Source organism: Gallus gallus, chromosome 1, assembly GCF_016699485.2.
Source record: "Gallus gallus isolate bGalGal1 chromosome 1, bGalGal1.mat.broiler.GRCg7b, whole genome shotgun sequence".
In the NCBI taxonomy this organism is placed as follows: domain Eukaryota; kingdom Metazoa; phylum Chordata; class Aves; order Galliformes; family Phasianidae; genus Gallus; species Gallus gallus.
The window spans coordinates 76698542-76715463 of record NC_052532.1 but is presented as its reverse complement, the minus strand read 5'-3'; the positions used below and the strand labels follow the sequence as shown (position 1 = coordinate 76715463).

The 16922-nt window shown below is 46.2% G+C and overlaps 1 protein-coding gene across 1 annotated transcript in view; it reads right to left on the bottom strand.

The window, feature by feature from the left end:
• Positions 1-1397: 1397 nt before the first annotated feature.
• The window catches only part of CASR (calcium sensing receptor), a 78037-nt gene continuing 62512 nt past the window's right edge, over positions 1398-16922 (bottom strand). Inside the window, exons 5-7 of the mRNA XM_416491.8 lie at positions 9817-10047; positions 7436-7559; positions 1398-4599 (exon numbers count right to left, since the gene is read on the bottom strand). Coding sequence (XP_416491.6) covers positions 3149-4599; positions 7436-7559; positions 9817-10047 — 1806 coding nt within the window. The 3' untranslated portion in view covers positions 1398-3148. The remainder of the gene's footprint in view (positions 4600-7435; positions 7560-9816; positions 10048-16922) is intronic.

Here is a 16922-nt window from a genome sequence, read left to right as displayed (position 1 = left end):
CTCTCCTTCCCGGGGCCCTGGCAGGATGCAGAAAACAGGAACTGCCCTGAAGTGATGCTGGCCCTGTGCAGCTCTGCATGCTTGTACAGTGCCCACAAGGCTGGCCCTACACCAAGATGAGCAGCAAAATCAGTGTAATCTTTTCTGAATGGAAATCAAGTGAGACTGGAAGATTTCAATCACTACAAAGAAGCATGTCTATGGCATTACCGTAAACATTCAATTCCTTGGAAGAACAACAGCACTACCCTCCTCTACAGCTTCCCAACACCCCTTGGTAAAATTGATAAATATAGCCCTCAGTTTACCAGTAATGGGTAGTGCCTACTGCATAGGCAACTTACATGGGTTTGGGAGGACATGGTGAGGTGCACGCAATGAAATGAAGAAGAGCTTCTTTCCTCTGATATCATCGCTCCTCCCAGGGGAGCAAATAGGTGTTCTGCCTGGGCTTTGGGTAGAGCAGGGGTGCAGCACTGGGCTGTTCGCTGGGATGGTTCCTGTTCCTCATCCATCAGCCAAGTCTGCCAATGGAAATCCAGTGCAGGGCTGATAGTCTGCTTCTTGTCCCCACTGCTTCTTTACTGCATGGTCCAGCAAATGCCAGCAAGGGCACATTCTTTTCAGTAGGGTTTTGAGCCATAGGATATTTGGGGGGGGAGGGGTGGGAGGGTATGGATGTGGGAAGGAAACTTCATTTCTCACATTCGTGCACAGTTCACATCTTGTGTTGCCCTCACTGAATTCACCGAGTGCTTCTATGCTTTAAAAGCCATCCACTTCAGGGGCTGCATACTGGATCTGACATGTAGGAGTGATTCACTAGCAGAACAACAAATTGGCTACTGAACTTAATTTTAAGAGCGAGCCATAATCAAAGTATTTTTTCTTAGTCCTTTTGCCATCTAGTGGCCATGTCTGTTCTTGCATTTCGTTAGATACAGGTCTCAGTTACCAACTCTAAATTTAGCCTGGAGCCTGCAATCAGCAGCTTGGGAATGGGACATGGTTTTTCAGAAGCAATGAGGAATGCTCACCGGGTCCGGTGGTAGAATGTGGTTTCCAAAAGTGTGACCCCAGTGATTTGTGTGACCCCAGTGATTTGTGTTTTCAAACTCTTTTTTTTCTTTCTTTCTTTTAACCTGCAGTTCCATAGCTTAATAAATCTTGTAATTTGCAGGTCATACAGTTAGAGTTGGATCACTTCTTACATGATATAATTAAAATTTGAGCCCTCTCCAAGGTGAATATAACAGATAAGCAAAAGGGTAAAAATAACTTGTCTGAACAGCATTCTTCTTTGGGTTCTGGACTTCCATTGTGCTTTCCTGAAGCAAAACTTCTTTTCCTTGTCAGCAGCAAGGGGAGGTGGCAAAACAAGTTTTTATGCAGTAATGTCACCTGTAAGTTTTATTTTCCTGCTCTGGCGAGAAAAAAACCACACAAAAACACAAAACATCAACCAAGCAAAAACAGTAACAAGAGAATTGTGGTATTTTCCCCATCACATTCACAACAGTCCTTTCATCTCCATTCACAATAAGTAGCAGGCCTATATACCTTTCCGCAGTGGTCTAGAGTGCCTCTGTGTGTGATGAGGGCAGGTACTGATATCCTCATGACAAATACCTGTTCTTGCATATGGGATCTGGGAAGAGGGAAGTAAATTCTACAGAATAACCTTGCCCTTCCTGCCAAGTTGCCTAGGGTCACTCTTTCTTTCTTCAGGCTGCAACAGAAATCTGTTCTAAGGACTCTCTTACTTCAACATTCGCAGAATGCAGAGGAACCGGGCACATCGTGCACAGTCAGGAGCACTTATGTCTACTTTTGGGGTGCTGAACAAGAGCCAAGACTAATGAAGTTCTGATGTGCTCTCTTTTGAAGTCCTTACTCTCACCAAGGCACAGTGCACTCTTCTTGTTTAGGTACTGTCTCTTCAAGATGGGCCAACAGGGACATAACCTACTTGAAGGCCTACAGGAACCAAACATCCAATTTACTCATTTGTCTGTTTGCACGTCTCAGAGCCCAACTCTGTATGTTTTATTTACTCCATCCTCTACCACCATGCACACTTGCAATACTCATCTCAAATATTATCAAATTTGGGGGCTATTTCTCCATTTCACCTTGTTTCATTGGCTTTGTATCAGGCCCACAAGTATTGTCACAACCAGCGCAATGCTATGTGTGGGTATGAGGCGGATTAATATGGCAAAGCACAACACTGACTATGGTGTGGAAGGGTTAGCCACGTATGCCATGTGGAATATTACAGCAGCAACACTTTGTTAAGCATACAACTACTAGCGACATAATCAATCACGAATACATCTCATTGTGCTCTCGCAGCAATCTCCAGGGGGATTTACAACCTGTTCTCCCCTTCCACCAAAGCAGGCAGGCTGGAGGTAAAGCTACATCTGCTGGAAGAAACCAGTAGGAACCTAGTAGCTTGGTCTAGTGCAATGGAGTCTATGAAGGGTATTGTCCAGTATTTCCTGCTGGGCAGAGAGGAGAAATTGGGACATTACTAAATATAAATAGCAGGGTGCTCTGTCACATTAAATACTTTACATGTTCACACCCTTGGCTGTACACAGCATGCAGGATGTTGGGGGCTTTTTTATTTTCCCAATGACCGTGCTTTCCCCAAGTGAAACCGTGTGTCTTGCTTTTGAAGAGCTGAGAGTCCTGATGCACGTGGTTACAGATCACATATACTGGATAAAGAGGGAATATTATACATAGTGGGAAAGAGGAATATTATACATAAATGTAAAAGCAGAGTATAGTGGAATTGCTCAGTGCCTCCCATAGTCAGCTGAGTTGCAGTCTGGCAGGAAAAGCTTACAGAGGCAAGACAATATGCAGAGTTCTACTTAAAGCCCCACCAGAGGCAATCTTCACTTGTCCTCCCCACGTGTCCTGATTTCAGTAAAGCAACTGCAAATTCAGTTTGAGGCTCCCCACACACAGGCTTCTGGTAGTCTTTCCTCTGGAGGCACGTGTTTTACCCTGCTGGTGATAGCAACAATGTGTGGTGGGACTGTGTCACAGATATGTATCTTTGTTGTCTTTCCCATTCAGAAGCAAGAGGTGAGCAAGTTCCTCCTGGGGAAGTGCTTTTCATGACCTTCTTTTGTTAGGAATGTACTGTGTTTTCTGTGACAGAGCTGCCTCCAGTGCCTATAAAATTTCGGGAGTTAGCTGACGGCAGGGAGGGCTCTGCCTCAGGGTTTGGTACCTCTTCTTTGTTGTCTCCCACTACCGACTCCTGTGAACTGGTCTCTGGGCTGGATGCTGTCTGGAAGCCAGGCTCGGCACTGAGGGACTCGCTGTTCTGTAGAGCGAGCAGGGCCCTGTGCCGCATCAGGCTGTCATCGCTGTTCTGGGCCTCCAGGGAGTTCCTGCGCTTGGCGTTCCTGTTGGCCATGGCGTTCTTCTGTGGCTCCTCAAAACTCAGTGACAAGGTGACCGTACCACTCCCAAAGCTGACCTTCTGCTTGCACCCACGCTGCTGCTGCCGCTGCCGCTCAGCAGAAGCCGGTAGAGGAAAAGGGTCTTCATGGTTGCTCTTGCTGCTGATGGAGGAGGATGGGGTGGAACCGGTGGAACCTCCGAGGCTGTTGGAACGCTTGCGTGACACATTGCTGCGTCTCAGCGTGGCCCTGGCGGCCACCTTGAAAGCGTGGGCAGCTGTGCTGCAGCGCACCTCCTCGATTGTGTTGCGGGAAGGCTTGAAGAGGATGATGTAGACTTTGTTAAAGAAGATGCAGGCCAGAAGCCCAAAACTGGCAGCCAGTATTGCAATCACCTCCACAGCAGAGACAAATTTGCCATATGTGCTGGCGTAAGCAGGGATGAAGGAGATCCAGACAATGAAGAAGATCAGCATGCTGAAGGTGATGAACTTGGCCTCATTGAAGTTCTCAGGCAGTTTTCGAGACTTAAAGGCAAAGAAGAAGCAGATGGCTGCCAGGAGACAGGTGTAGCCAATGAGGAAGCCAAGGGCCATCAAGGAGCCTTCATGGCAGGTGATGAAGATAATCTCATCCTCCAGCTCATGGTTTCGATAACTGGATGGTGGGGCCGTGTAGAGCCAAATCACGCAGATGACAATCTGCACAAATGTGCACAAGAAGACCAGGAGGAACTGGAGGTTGAGGCCCCACCATTTTCGGTGGAGGCTTGTAGGGATCTTTGCCTCGAAGACAAGCAGGACACGATTGGTTTTCACCAGGATGCAGGAGATGCAGAGGACAAAGCTGATGCCAAAAGCTGGCTGCCGCAGACGGCAAGTCCAGTTCTGTGGCTCTCCAATGAAGAACAATGAGCTAGAGAAGCAGCAGAGCAAGGAGAAGAGGAGGAGGTAGGACAGCTCCCGGTTTGTGGCCTTGACGATGGGAGTGTTGCGAAATTTGGTGAAGACTCCCAGGACAAAAGAAGTCAGGAAAATTCCCAGCACAGCAAAGAGAGTTAAAGCGATTCCAAAGGGCTCTGTCCAGGATAGAAACTCTATCTGCTTGGGGATGCAGGATGTGTGGTTCTCATTAGACCAGTAATCCTCAGGGCACTTGTCACAAGCACTTGCATCTGAAAAACAAGTGACAGGAGATGGAAGGTTTGTCAGAATGAAAGGGTGAAATGGATGACAGAGTACATGGTAGCTACACACTGTCTTTCAGCTCAAATACAGGAGCTGTTCACTTCAGGTGCCAGCAGGTTCCCAGTGTCATTTATTGATGTCTCAGAGTGTTTTACAGTGAAACAATGAGTCTCTCACAGGTTATTCAGGAAAACACAAAGCACACTTAAAAGTCCTGCCCATGCACTCTGCTTCCTGGATCAATTTCTTGATGAAACTTTGCAAAAGTTGTTTGATTACTGTCAGCTGCTACACAAGATCTATTACCCTATGTTTCTTCATGTTTCATCTGCTTCTCTTTGTCTTCATAATTCTCACACTCTTAGCATTTGACACATCCTGCCTGTCTCTGTTACAGGAAAAATTAAAAATGTACTCACCTCCTTAAGTCCTTTGATAGCTTATTTCATAATCTTTGGAGACAAGTCTTAGATGTGTTTGAATTGCTTATCTCTGAAGGCAAACAATGCCCTTGACTCCCATCACACTCTCAATGCTGGAACATTGGGAGAGATGTGTCCTAAGGATATCACTCTCTTCACACCCAGGAAAACATCCCTCTGAGAGTTGTAGAGGGAAAATCGATGCCTCTGTCTCCTTCTGCGTAGAGCTAATTAGAGCCCATTGGGATGGCAACATCTGTCTGCAGTGACTGCCATAATCAAAAGGGAGGGGTTTACTGCTACTGCTTTTATTCAACCCAAACAGGTCTTATACTCCAATGTTGAGGTTCATGACTCCATTGATAGCAGTGGGAATGAGTGAGTTGGAAACCACATCCTTCAGGATCCCAGCAGGAGAGCAATGGGATACAGTGAGTTCAGGGGACAAACATGCAGGAAACTTCTTTTGCAGCAACCACCCTCTGAGCTTTGCACCTGAGTGCAAACAGAGACTCTGAGCACAGCTCCTAGAGCAAAGCTTGATGCTAATCATAAAATCCTAGAATGGCTTGGGTTGGAAGGGACATTAAAGCCTGTCCAGTTCCAAGCCCCCGCCATGGGTGGGGTTGCCACCCACTAGACCAGCTTACCCTACACCGCATCCAATGTGACCTTGCAGGCTTCTAGGGACAGGGCATTCCTGAGGAAGTCAGTAATGAGCACAGAGTATTTCAAGCCCACTTGTTCTGGAGGGTTGGCTGCAGGGAGATGACATTGCTCTCCTAATGGCTGGTTGTTTTGCCTGAGCTGTTCATCTGAAAGACATGCACTAGTCAGGGGCTTCCATCACCACATCATTTCATTTACTTCTGTTTAGCCAATCACTTCTATTTTTTGTGTGCCTTTTACCTGGAAGCATATTGCAAACTGCATGTGGGGCAGAGCTAACTTCTAATACTGGGGAATTCAGTCACCTCTACCTGATATGAGGCATCTGTTTATCACTGCATCCTGAAGAACTGTTTTCACTGATGTCTTGAGCTGATCTAGAGACTATGCTGCCACAGAAGGCAGCAAACCAGACTTTTTTCCTCTTGTGAGTCTGCTCATTCCTGTCCCATCCTTTGTTCCAAGTGGAAACTCAACCTCCCAGCAATGAGGTCACTTTCATGAAGACCAGAGACCTGAACCTATTTGGTCCTCAGCTGCACAAGTATTTCTGGATGAAAGCAAACAGCTAGGGGAGAAGAAGATAGATTCTCCCCTTCAGTAGTATCAGTATGTCAATTTGACTGGTTGTGAAACTGTTCTCTATGCCTATAAAACTGTTAACTACGGGAAATAAAGAGCGTTACTGTCAGCTGAAATTGAAGCAGAAAACTGTGGAGTCCAAAGGCAGTTGCCCCCTCAGCCTCACAAATCTTGCAAATATAACAATGCCAGTTTCCAAAATCTTGTGAAAAACAACAAATGGTGCATATTACAAATGACCAGGATTGTTTCTATTTAATTAAAAAATGCCGCACCAGTGCAACTTGTACTATATGTTTATGTACATATACTATAAGTACTCTTCTATGCAGTACTATATGTACAATATGTTTATTATGTGTTTGGGTAAAAGTATTACCATTCCCATTAGATAGGATGCAAATTAGATTCCCTCAAAGGAGAATATTTTTTCAGTCTTGCATGCACCTCACTGGTTTTTATCTCTGGTCTGCAGTGTGTGCTGGGGCCAGTGCTGCTGAAGAAGGTGAGAAGACCCTGAGCACTCAGCATTGTTGATGGGACTGCTGCTCTGGAAGATTCTATTTGCCTTCATTAGCCTGGGGATGCCCAACACTGAGGAACTGATAATGGTCTTGGAAATTCAGAAGGTTTCAACCAGCTCTAAAACTGGAGTTTTCACTCCAGAACCTGAGCAGCCCTAAAACCTCCCTGACACCAACAAAAAAGATGTCCATGCATGTTGGACCTGGACATTCTGGTCTCTCGCAGTGCCAGTGTTCAGCAGAACATGTGCTTAGTGAACCCATAAAGGGAAATAATCCTTTTTGCTTGTGAAGTCAGGAATAGAATGGACTTTTATTTCTTTGTAAAGCATGAAATGAACAGCAGTTACCATGAGGAAAAGGTGGAGGTGGACTGATGACTACAGTATCTAGGATTAGGTTAGGGAGTGTCTCCTTTCTCGAGATTTCTGGAGAAAGAAAAACTTCTACTTTGCTTCTGGCTGCCTAAGAAACTTTCTCAGATTTCCCTCTGCTTTCTGTGAAGCCCCCCGGCAGAGCAGCCTCCAGCTCAGCACTGCGGGAAAGTGACTTCAGTGCAACTGTGGGCAATGCCCAGAGGATTCTTCTGGCCCATGCAGACCCCAAAGCAGTACTGTGTGCGTTACCTGTTTCATCACTGTACTCCCCATCAGGGCAGTCCACACACTCGAAGCAGCAAGTGGGCTCTCCCTCAATAATGCCCTTCCTGGTGCCTGGCAGGCAGTCCCTGCTGCAGTTAGAGAAGGGCACCTGCAAGAAAAGAGCCCAAGGAGGGTTAACAGCAACAGTACCTCAAGTAGAGTCTTCCTACAGCAGACCTTGAGCTTACCCCAAGGGTGTGACTGCTTGTTTAACATGCTAGGTGGAGAGCCTCAGACACTCCCCTCTTCTGTCCAGTGAAGATCTTGCACAACAGTCTTCCCTCAACCCCCTGCAGTAATAATACATCTGAAGGATTGCATCAAGGAATGGTAGGGATGATCAGCAGAGCTTTCTAATCTCTACCATGTTGTAGGCACTGCAAAACGATATGTGACCCATGAGACACACACCAGAAAACAGTCCTTAGGTGACTGAAAGAAAAGACAATTCATGTCTATGGTAGGAACTTAAATCAGCTGTGGAGATGATGGACTCTGACTGCTGATTCCCTTTCCCATAGATTGTCTGTTGAGTGCTAATGATTTATGGGACTTAGAACTGTTCCTTGAAGCTACTTCCTCTCACTGTCCCAAAGACCCTCCCTGGCCTAGAAAGAAAAATAAGGTAAATTAACTGAACAAGATGAGTTTTCACATAAAAGAGAGAAAGGCTTTAGTCTTAGAACACCGAGCATCTGAAGATGCAGATCAGCAGGTACACGCAGATCCAGAAAAGAACATCTCCACAAGAAGCACACCTTAGGTTCTCCATGTCAAAGCCCATGGAGGGGACTTGTAAAGTCCCCACCTCTTTCACCAGTATGGCTACCCAGGCTTTCAGGCTTTTGCTGCTGCAGTGACCAGCTGCGTTACCTGCTGGCTGCACGTTCATGCTGTGTGTGAGTGAGCCCACGTGGGCGCAGTCATACCCTGGCAGTGAGTGGTTGCACAAGCATGCATGGGCATGAGAATGTGAGCTAAACACATATTTTCCATTGCCAGCAGAGTACCCTGATTTGTATGTAGCTAAGTGCATGGCTGCAGCATTTTGGGAACACTAGTTCTAAGCTGTTAATCAGGAGTGCATAATTAATTGGGCAGATGCATATCCAGGGCAAATCCTGGCAGCTCCCAACTTTAAGCACTCTGTAGCAAATTGCTAACACCTACTGCCTGGTACACGTTTCCACAGGTTGTACATCCATCAGGAGGACATCTCCTGTCCTGTCTCCCTAGGCTGTCAGTGTGAGTTTGAACAGGGCTGAATCAAAAACCCAGCTGAAGTTGCGTGCTGTTTCTCTGTTATCTACTAAGCTGACTGTATTGCCAGAGAGGAAAATTAAATTGGTTTTACATGATTTCATCTTGACAAATCCAGGTTGGCTTTTTCTTATAATTTCATTATCCTCTAACTATTTATAAACTGTTTAATATTTGTTTTTATCAATTCTTTTGGATTACTGAAGTTCAGCTTAATTGTGTGTAATTCCCTTAGCTCTCCAATATCTGCTTTAAAAAGCAGATATCACAATTTACCCTCCTCTAATCCTGTGAGACATCACCTGTCCTCCATATTTCTCTAAGACAAACTGCTAGTACTATTGAGATTGCTTTCGCTGCCTTTTTAAGTATTTTGTGGGACATTTCATCAAGTTCTGCCAGAACACATCTATCTATTTTACCTACTCTTTAACTCCTTTTTTTTTTCCCTCCAACTCTGGCCAATGCTGCAGATCCTGTGTTCAAAAGTTAAAGTTAAAATTAACTATATTTAATCTTTTTTGAGGAAGACTGAAGTTCAGAAGACTCCAACTAATACAGTACTGGCAATCCTGCCTTTGAGCAAAGCTGTTATCTGGAAGAAATTTAAATTCTATAAACTGAGAAAAAAACCAAACCAAAACAAGCTACAATAGACATAGAGATTACAGTCCCCCCTGCTTTCATATAGTTTACATTTTCTGGCGTGAAACTCAGCAACATAGCTGCATTTGTAACAGTTTACGACAGAGAATAGGAATATTGCACTGCTGGAGGAATGTAGAAAAGAGAACATAATTGCTCAGTGTGGGGAAACAACAGCAAAAGGTACCCTGACTGTTAGAAAGGGTACCCCAAAGGTAAGGCTCAGCTGATGGTGTAAATGTGCTAGGCAAATTCGGCTGCTGCAGAGCTATCTGATCTGCCAGCCAATCCAGAAGTGTATATTGAGGGTGTGAAGGACTAAGGCAGAGAATACGTATACAATAAGATGAATAGGTCTTTTAATGAGTTGCAGTGCAATAGCATGAGGACTGTGCAAAGTTTGTTCCAATTTCAGATTGATGCAACTTGTTAAACAATGCTTTGAGGATTTAAGCACTAACCTCCTTTGAGAATCCACTCCACAGGATTTTGTTTTCATTGATAAAGAGCCTCTCCCCTTTCTTGGCATACACATTGTAGTGCCCAACCTCCTCAAAGACGACTGAGCCATCCTCTGGAGAGAGATGCCAGTTGATTATTGAGTAATTCCCCACCAGGTCTCCAAACTCATCAAAGTCCACTTGCTCCCCCATGTTACTGGTGAAATTTAAGTGGCGCAGGTGCTTCAGAACCTAGAGAGAGATACAGAGACATTGTAAATGCCTGTGTTTCACAACATGAACGGATCAGATATGGGAGCAACACTGGAAATAATCACTTTTCTGCATCATTTAATTTCTTGAGAAACCCGCTTTATTACAACAGCAGCAGGCTTTCTCTCATAGACTTCACATGCACCCACAAACGTAGATGGCACAAGGTGTTGTTGTGGCCCACAGGATGGATTGTGCCCACTGCAATACTGCTCACCAGTTGCTACACCTCTCAACCTTCTGGCATTCCCCTTTTGTCCCTTCCGACCCCTCCTCCCACCCCTCCAAGCCTTCATTTCTCTTTCAAGGGGCAGAAATGTAGCAGAAGTGACTGAAGTGTTTTGGTCACCCAGGTATCCTTCTTGTCCTTCTCTTGCAAAACTATTCTCCACATAAGTGTAATCAGTTGGTACTGTTCATCTCTGAATGATTAATCAGTCAGAAGCAGAAATACTTGGGAAACAATTCAAACTCATCTTTTGATTGTTTTTCATCATCCCAAGCCTAATGCACTTGTGTAAAAACCAACAAACCCAAATAATTCACTGCATAGCAGGCCTGGGCAGTTCATAGCTCTTTTTTTTTCTGTCCCATTGTCATGCAGTTTCAGATCATCACATTCTGCCTGTCCACACATGTTGACTTCTGTCATTTTCATGCCTTAAACTGTCACATGCTGTGAACAGAAGCAGTTAATCCCAGAAACAACTGCAGCTGCAAAATTGATGATCCCAATAACGTGACAAGTAGATGAAAGAAACAGCAACAAACAATTGTTTGAGACAAATGTGTGAGACAATTCATCCACACAATAGGTACTTTTCTAATCTCCAAGAATTAATAGCTGTCTTCTTCACTTATCTTCTTCACTTTTTCCCCTTATTTAATGGATGCTCTCAGTTAGACAGTTTCTCTGTAGAGATTAAGTATGAAAAACTGGTGTGACTCTGAAGGCACCTGGATGTCACCTGTCCCTAAAGCACCATGGTACAGTTGCTGCTCTTGCTTTAGTGCCTTCAATGGGTTATAAGTCCAGTTCTCCCTCTCTTATCTGTGACTTCACAAGCATTCAATCTCAGATAGCAAAATGCAAAATGCAAAATGCAAAAAAAAAAAAAAAAAAAAAAAAGATAACAAAATGAAATAAATTTATCTAGGCAGCCAGAGTCCTTCTCACCCTATAAACATAGAACAGAAAAAAACTGTTTTGCTGAAGTGCTTTCACCTGGAAAAAAAAGGAACAGAGGAACAGAATCACTTCATTAATTCTTGTCAGTTTTACTAAATTGTCTCATTTTTCTCTTTTTCTCCTTGGGACCCTGCTGTCTCAAAGTAAAATCTCTAGAGCTGCAGAGACACTCTTGTCTCTTCTCACTGTTTCTATTAATGCCAATCTGAAAGAGTCTGGAATAATCAAAGCCACACAGGATGTGGCTGGCAATACCATTTCAGCTTTGTGTGTTCTTGTTGGATGTCCAAATGTTAATGTACAGGATGGGACCCAAGCACCCAATGACTCAGGAAACCTGCATTTTTCTACAGGCTCTAGCAGCTACCCCTCCAGCATCAGTATCCAGACCAAATTTGAGTTCTTACATTGAGCTGAATGCCATATTTCTTCTCACTTCAAATCAGTATTAAAATTTCAGACATTACTGCAGCACTCTGCTGACCTACACTAGCCCTGAGTGAGTATTGCTGCTGCACTGACCTTTATTTGTATAGGCAGGACATGTAGAACTTGCACTCCTTTTGGTTAAAACTACTCCACACATTAAGGGACAATCTTGAAAGAGCTCTATTAAGATTCTTCAGTTCAAGTCCTGCCTCTCCTGATCATCTGGAGAGGCAGGAGGATGGCTGGTCCTACTGCCAGTGAGAGATCTGATGGAGAAACTTCTAGATCCTTTGGATGCATTATTTTGCCCTTATTTCATAAAATTCATTTCAGTTACTCTGTTCCTTAAAATCCCTAAAGGAGGGACATCAGTATCGTAGAATCATAGAATCACAGAACAGTTTGGGTTGGAAGGGACCTCTAAGATCATTTAGTTCCAACCCCCCTGCTGTAGGCACTCACCTCTCACTAGACCAGGTTGCTCAAAGCCCCGTCCAGCTTGATCTTGAATGCCTCTAGAGAGGGGGCAACCACAACCTCTTTGGGCAACACTGGAACACCAGTGTCTCACCACCCTCACAGTAAAGAATTTCTTCCTAATATCTAGTCTAATTTACTCTCTACCAGTTTAAAGCCATTTCTCCTTGTCCTGTCACTACATGCCCTTTCAAAATGCCCCTCCCCTGCTTTCCTGTAGGCCCCCTTCAGGCACTGGAAGGCTGCCATAAAGTCTCCCTGGAGCCTTCTCTTTAGGCTGAAGAGCCCCAGCTCTCTCAGCCAGTCCCTATAGGGGAGATGTTCCAGCTCTCTGTTCATCTTCATGGCCCTCCTCTGGACCTACTCCAACAGCTCCATGTCCTTCTTGTGTTGAGGGTCCAAGAACTGGACACAGTACTTCAGGTGGGGTCTCATGAGAGCAGAGCAGAGGGGCAGAATCACCTCCCTTGACCTGCTGGTCACATTTCTCTTGATGCAACCCAGGATATGGTTAGTCTTCTGGGCGACAAGCACACATTATTGGCTCATGTTGAGTCTTTCATCAACTGACAACCCACATCCTTCTCAGGGCTGCTCTGAAGCAATTCTCATCCAACCTGTATCTGTGCTTGGGATTGCCCCGACCTGGGTGCAGGACCTTGCACTTGGCCCTGTTGAACTTCATGAAGTTGGCATGGGCACACCTCTCAAGCCTGTCCAGGTCCCTCTGGATGGCACCCCTTACCTCTGGTACACCAACTGCACCACTCAGCTTGGTGTCATCTGCAAAGTTGCTGAGGGTGCACTTGATCCCACTCTCCATGTCACCGACAAAGATGTTAAATAGCACTGGTCCCAGCACCAATCCCTGAAGAATACCACTTGTCAACAGACTCCACTTGGACATTGAGCGATTGACTGCAGCTCTCTGAGTGTGTCCATCCTGCTGATTCTGTATCCAGCAAGTGGTCCATCCATCAAATCAATTTTTCTCCAATTTAGCAACCAGGATGTCATGTGAGACAGTGTCAAATGCTTTGCACAGTCCAGGTAGGTGACATCTGTTGCTTTCCCTTTATGCACTGATGCTGTAACTTCATCATAAAAGACCACCAGGTTTATCAGGCATGACTTGGTGAAGCCATGTTGGTTACCACCAATCACCTCATCTTTATTTTCCACATGCGTTAGTAGGGCCTTCCGGAGGATCGCTCCGTGACCTTGCCAGGCACAGAGGTGAGAATGACTGGCCAGCAGTTCCCTGGATCTTCTTTTTTCTCCCTTCTTGAAAATGGGGGTTATGTTTCTCCTTTTCCAATCAGGGGGAACTTCACCAGACTGCCATGACCTTTCAAATATGATGGACAGCAGTTTGGCAACTTCATCTGCCAGTTCCCTTAGAACCTGTGGATGGATGTCATTGGGTCCCATTGACTTGTGCACCTTCAGGTTCTTTAGATGGTCTCAAACTTGATCTTCACTTACAGCAGGCAGATCTTCCTTCTCTAAGTTTTTACCTTTGCTTTCTGCAGCTTGGGTGGTGCAGCTAGAGCCCTTGCCTATGAAGACTGAGGCAAAGAAGTCATTGAGTGTTTCAGCTTTCTTTGTATTCCTTGTGACCAGGGCTCCCGTTTCCTTCTGGAGAGGGCTCACATCTTCCCTGACTTTCCTTTTATCACTGATATACCTGTGGAGTTTCTTCTTGTTCCCCTTTATGTCCCTGGCTAGTTTTAGTTCTATCTGGGTTTTAGCTTTCCTAACCTGATCCCCGGCTGCTTGGACGACTTCTTTGTAGTCTTCCCAGGTAACTCATTCCTGCTTCCACTCTCCGTGCCTAAGTCCAGAAGCAACTTGTTGATACACAGAGGCCTCTTGGCATTCTTGCCTGCCTTCCTTTTTCTTGGGATGCACTGTTTCTGGGCTTGGAGGAGATGGTCCTTGAATGCTGACCAGCTTTCTTGGGCCCCTCTTCTCTCCAGGGCTTTCTCCCATGTCAACCTGACAAGCAGCTCCCTAAAGAGTTCCAAGTCTGCTCTCCACCCTCTTTGATGCCCTAAGGATCTTGAGCTCCACCATTTCGTGTCACAGCAGCCAAGGCTGCCCTTGAGCTTTACGTTACTGACCAGCCCCTCCTCGTTGGTGACGACAGGATAGCACCTTTTCTCGTGGGTTCCTGTACCACTTGGAAGAAGTTGTAATCAGCGCATTCCAGGAACCTCTTCGATTTCAGGTGCCCTGCTGTGTTGTCCTTCCAACAGATATTGGGGTGGTTGAAGGAATAACAGAATCCGTTACTGAAACCGGGAAGAACAGCCAGTACAGACCTTTTTAGTGAGGTACTCGGCTCTGGTGCGGGCACTTTCCGCGCCGAAGCAGGGAATTGCCTCGGCTGGTTGAGAGGCAGCCTTGTCAGGGCACAACTGTCAGGTGCCACCGTTCTCTGCGCGGCAGCGGCGTTCTGACAACGCGGGGTCAGCGCCAGGAGCAGCGGCGGGATCGCCCTCTGCGTGTATAAAATCTGCCGGTAGGGGGCGCAGTGACACAGGAGCGGCGCGGTGTGTCAGGAGGGCGCGGCGCGGCGCGGCAGTTTGCATGGGGTGCTCGCGCAGGGCAGGCGAACAGGGAGGGCAAAGACAGCACAGTGCCTCTGTCCACTCGGGAGTCCCGCTCACGTATTGGCTGCCTCCCAGACAACAAATCTAGCCATGGTCTCCACTAGGCAGAAAGCTCTGGCAAGAAAGATCGTGGTGACTCAGACGGAATGCTTGCCTAAAAATGTGGTAGTTCAAGACTCTGCGGCGAGTGCCTGTGCCTGTTGCTACTGGTGAAGGGCAGTGGGGATTCCACTCCTCTGCCATTGTTGAGCAGAGGGAGGCCATCTAAGGAAAGAGGAGGACTGGGGACAGGTCTCAGCTCGGTGTCACAGGCAACCCCTATCCTGACCTACCTTGGCTCCCCGGGTGCCCCTACCTAATAGGTTCTGGAACTTGAGGGAGAGGTAAGTGAAGATGCAGTGGGAGGTCTACCCTCGAGGTTATTTGGGGTGAGGCAGTCAACTCTGCACCTCCAGTCTGCCTCTGCCAGGAAGGACAGAGGGTGATTACCATAGGCAGCTCCTTGCAGCGAGGAACAGAGGACCCTGTATGTCAGCTCAGCCTTAACTGCAGGCAAATGTGCTGCCTCCCTGGGGCCCAAGTCAGGGATATTTATAGGAAACTTCCTAGTCTGATTCACCCCTTTTATTACTATCCTTTATTTACATTTCAGGCCGGCAGCAATGAAGTCGTTGACAGAAGCCTGTGGGCTATCAAAATGGACTTCAGGGGTCTGGGGTGGTGCATGGATGGAGCAGGCATGCAGGTTGCATTTTCCTCTATCCCTTCAGCGTCAGGGAAGGATACTGAAAGGAGCAGGAAAACCCATCTCATACATACATGGCTGAGAGGCTGGTGCAAATGCAAGAACTTTTTTTTGGACCATGGAGAAGTTTACTTAGCACCTGGCCTAATGGTGCAGAATGGGTCTCATCTGTCTCAAAGGGTGAAATGGATCCTAGCCCAGGAGCTGGCAGGGCTCATTGGGAGGGCTTTAAACTAGATATGAAGGGGGAAGGGAGTAAAACCAGGCCTGTTAGAGATGAGCCTAGGGGAACAATGATGGGACTGGGGATGATGCATGAGGCTCAGCTGAAGTGCATGTACACCAATGCATGCAGCATGGGCAACAAACAGGAGGAGCTGGAAGCCATTGTGCAGCAGGCAAACTATGACCTAGTTGCCATTACAGAAATGTGGTGGGATCGCTCCCACAACTGGAGTGCTAGAATGGATGGCTATAAGCTCTCCAGAAGGGATATGCAAATGGTGTGGCTCTCCATGTTAGAAAGTGTTTTGATGTTGTTGAGCTTGGGGAATGATAAGGTTGAATCTCTATGAGTAAGGATCAGGGGGAGGGTCATAAAGGAGGATATCCTGGTGGGGGTGGAGGTCTGTTATAGACCACCTAACCAGGACGAAGGGACAGGTGAGGCATTCTACAAAGAGCTGGCAGAAGTTGCATGGTTGCCAACCCTTGTTCTCATGGGGGACTTCAATTTCCGTGATAAATGTTGAAAATACAATACAGTGCAGAAGAAGCAGTTTAGATTTCTAGAGTGTATGGAAGATAACTTCCTGACACAGCTGGTGAGAGAGCCTACCAGGGGAGGTGCCCCACTAGACCTGCTGTTCACAGAGGACTGGTAGGAAAAGTGAAGGTTGGGAGCTGTCTTGGACAGAATGACTGATTCTTGGTGAAATCATTGGGGGAGCAGCAAAACTGCTACCTTGGACCTCTGGAGGGCAGACTGAACTGTTTGGGTTGATGGTAAGGGAGAGGATTCAGTCCTGAAGGGTAAAGGGATCCAGGAAGGCTGGTCACTCCTCAAGAAGGAAGTCTTAAACATGTAGGAGCAGGCTATACCCCTGTGCCACAAGATGAGCTGACAGGGAAGAAGACCAGCATGGATGAACAGGGAGCTTTTCCTGAGGCTCCAGGAGAAAAAGAGAACCTACTTTCTATGGAAGAAGGGAAGGGCAACTCAAGTAGAGTACAAAGAAGTTGTGAGGATGTGCAGGGAGAAAATTAGAAAGGCAGTAGCTTAGCTTAAACTCAACTTGGCCACTGGGATAAAAGAGAAAAAAAAAAACTTTTTTTTTTATATCAACAGTAAGAGAAGGGCTAAGGAGAATCTCCATCTTTTACTGGGTGCAGCAGGGAA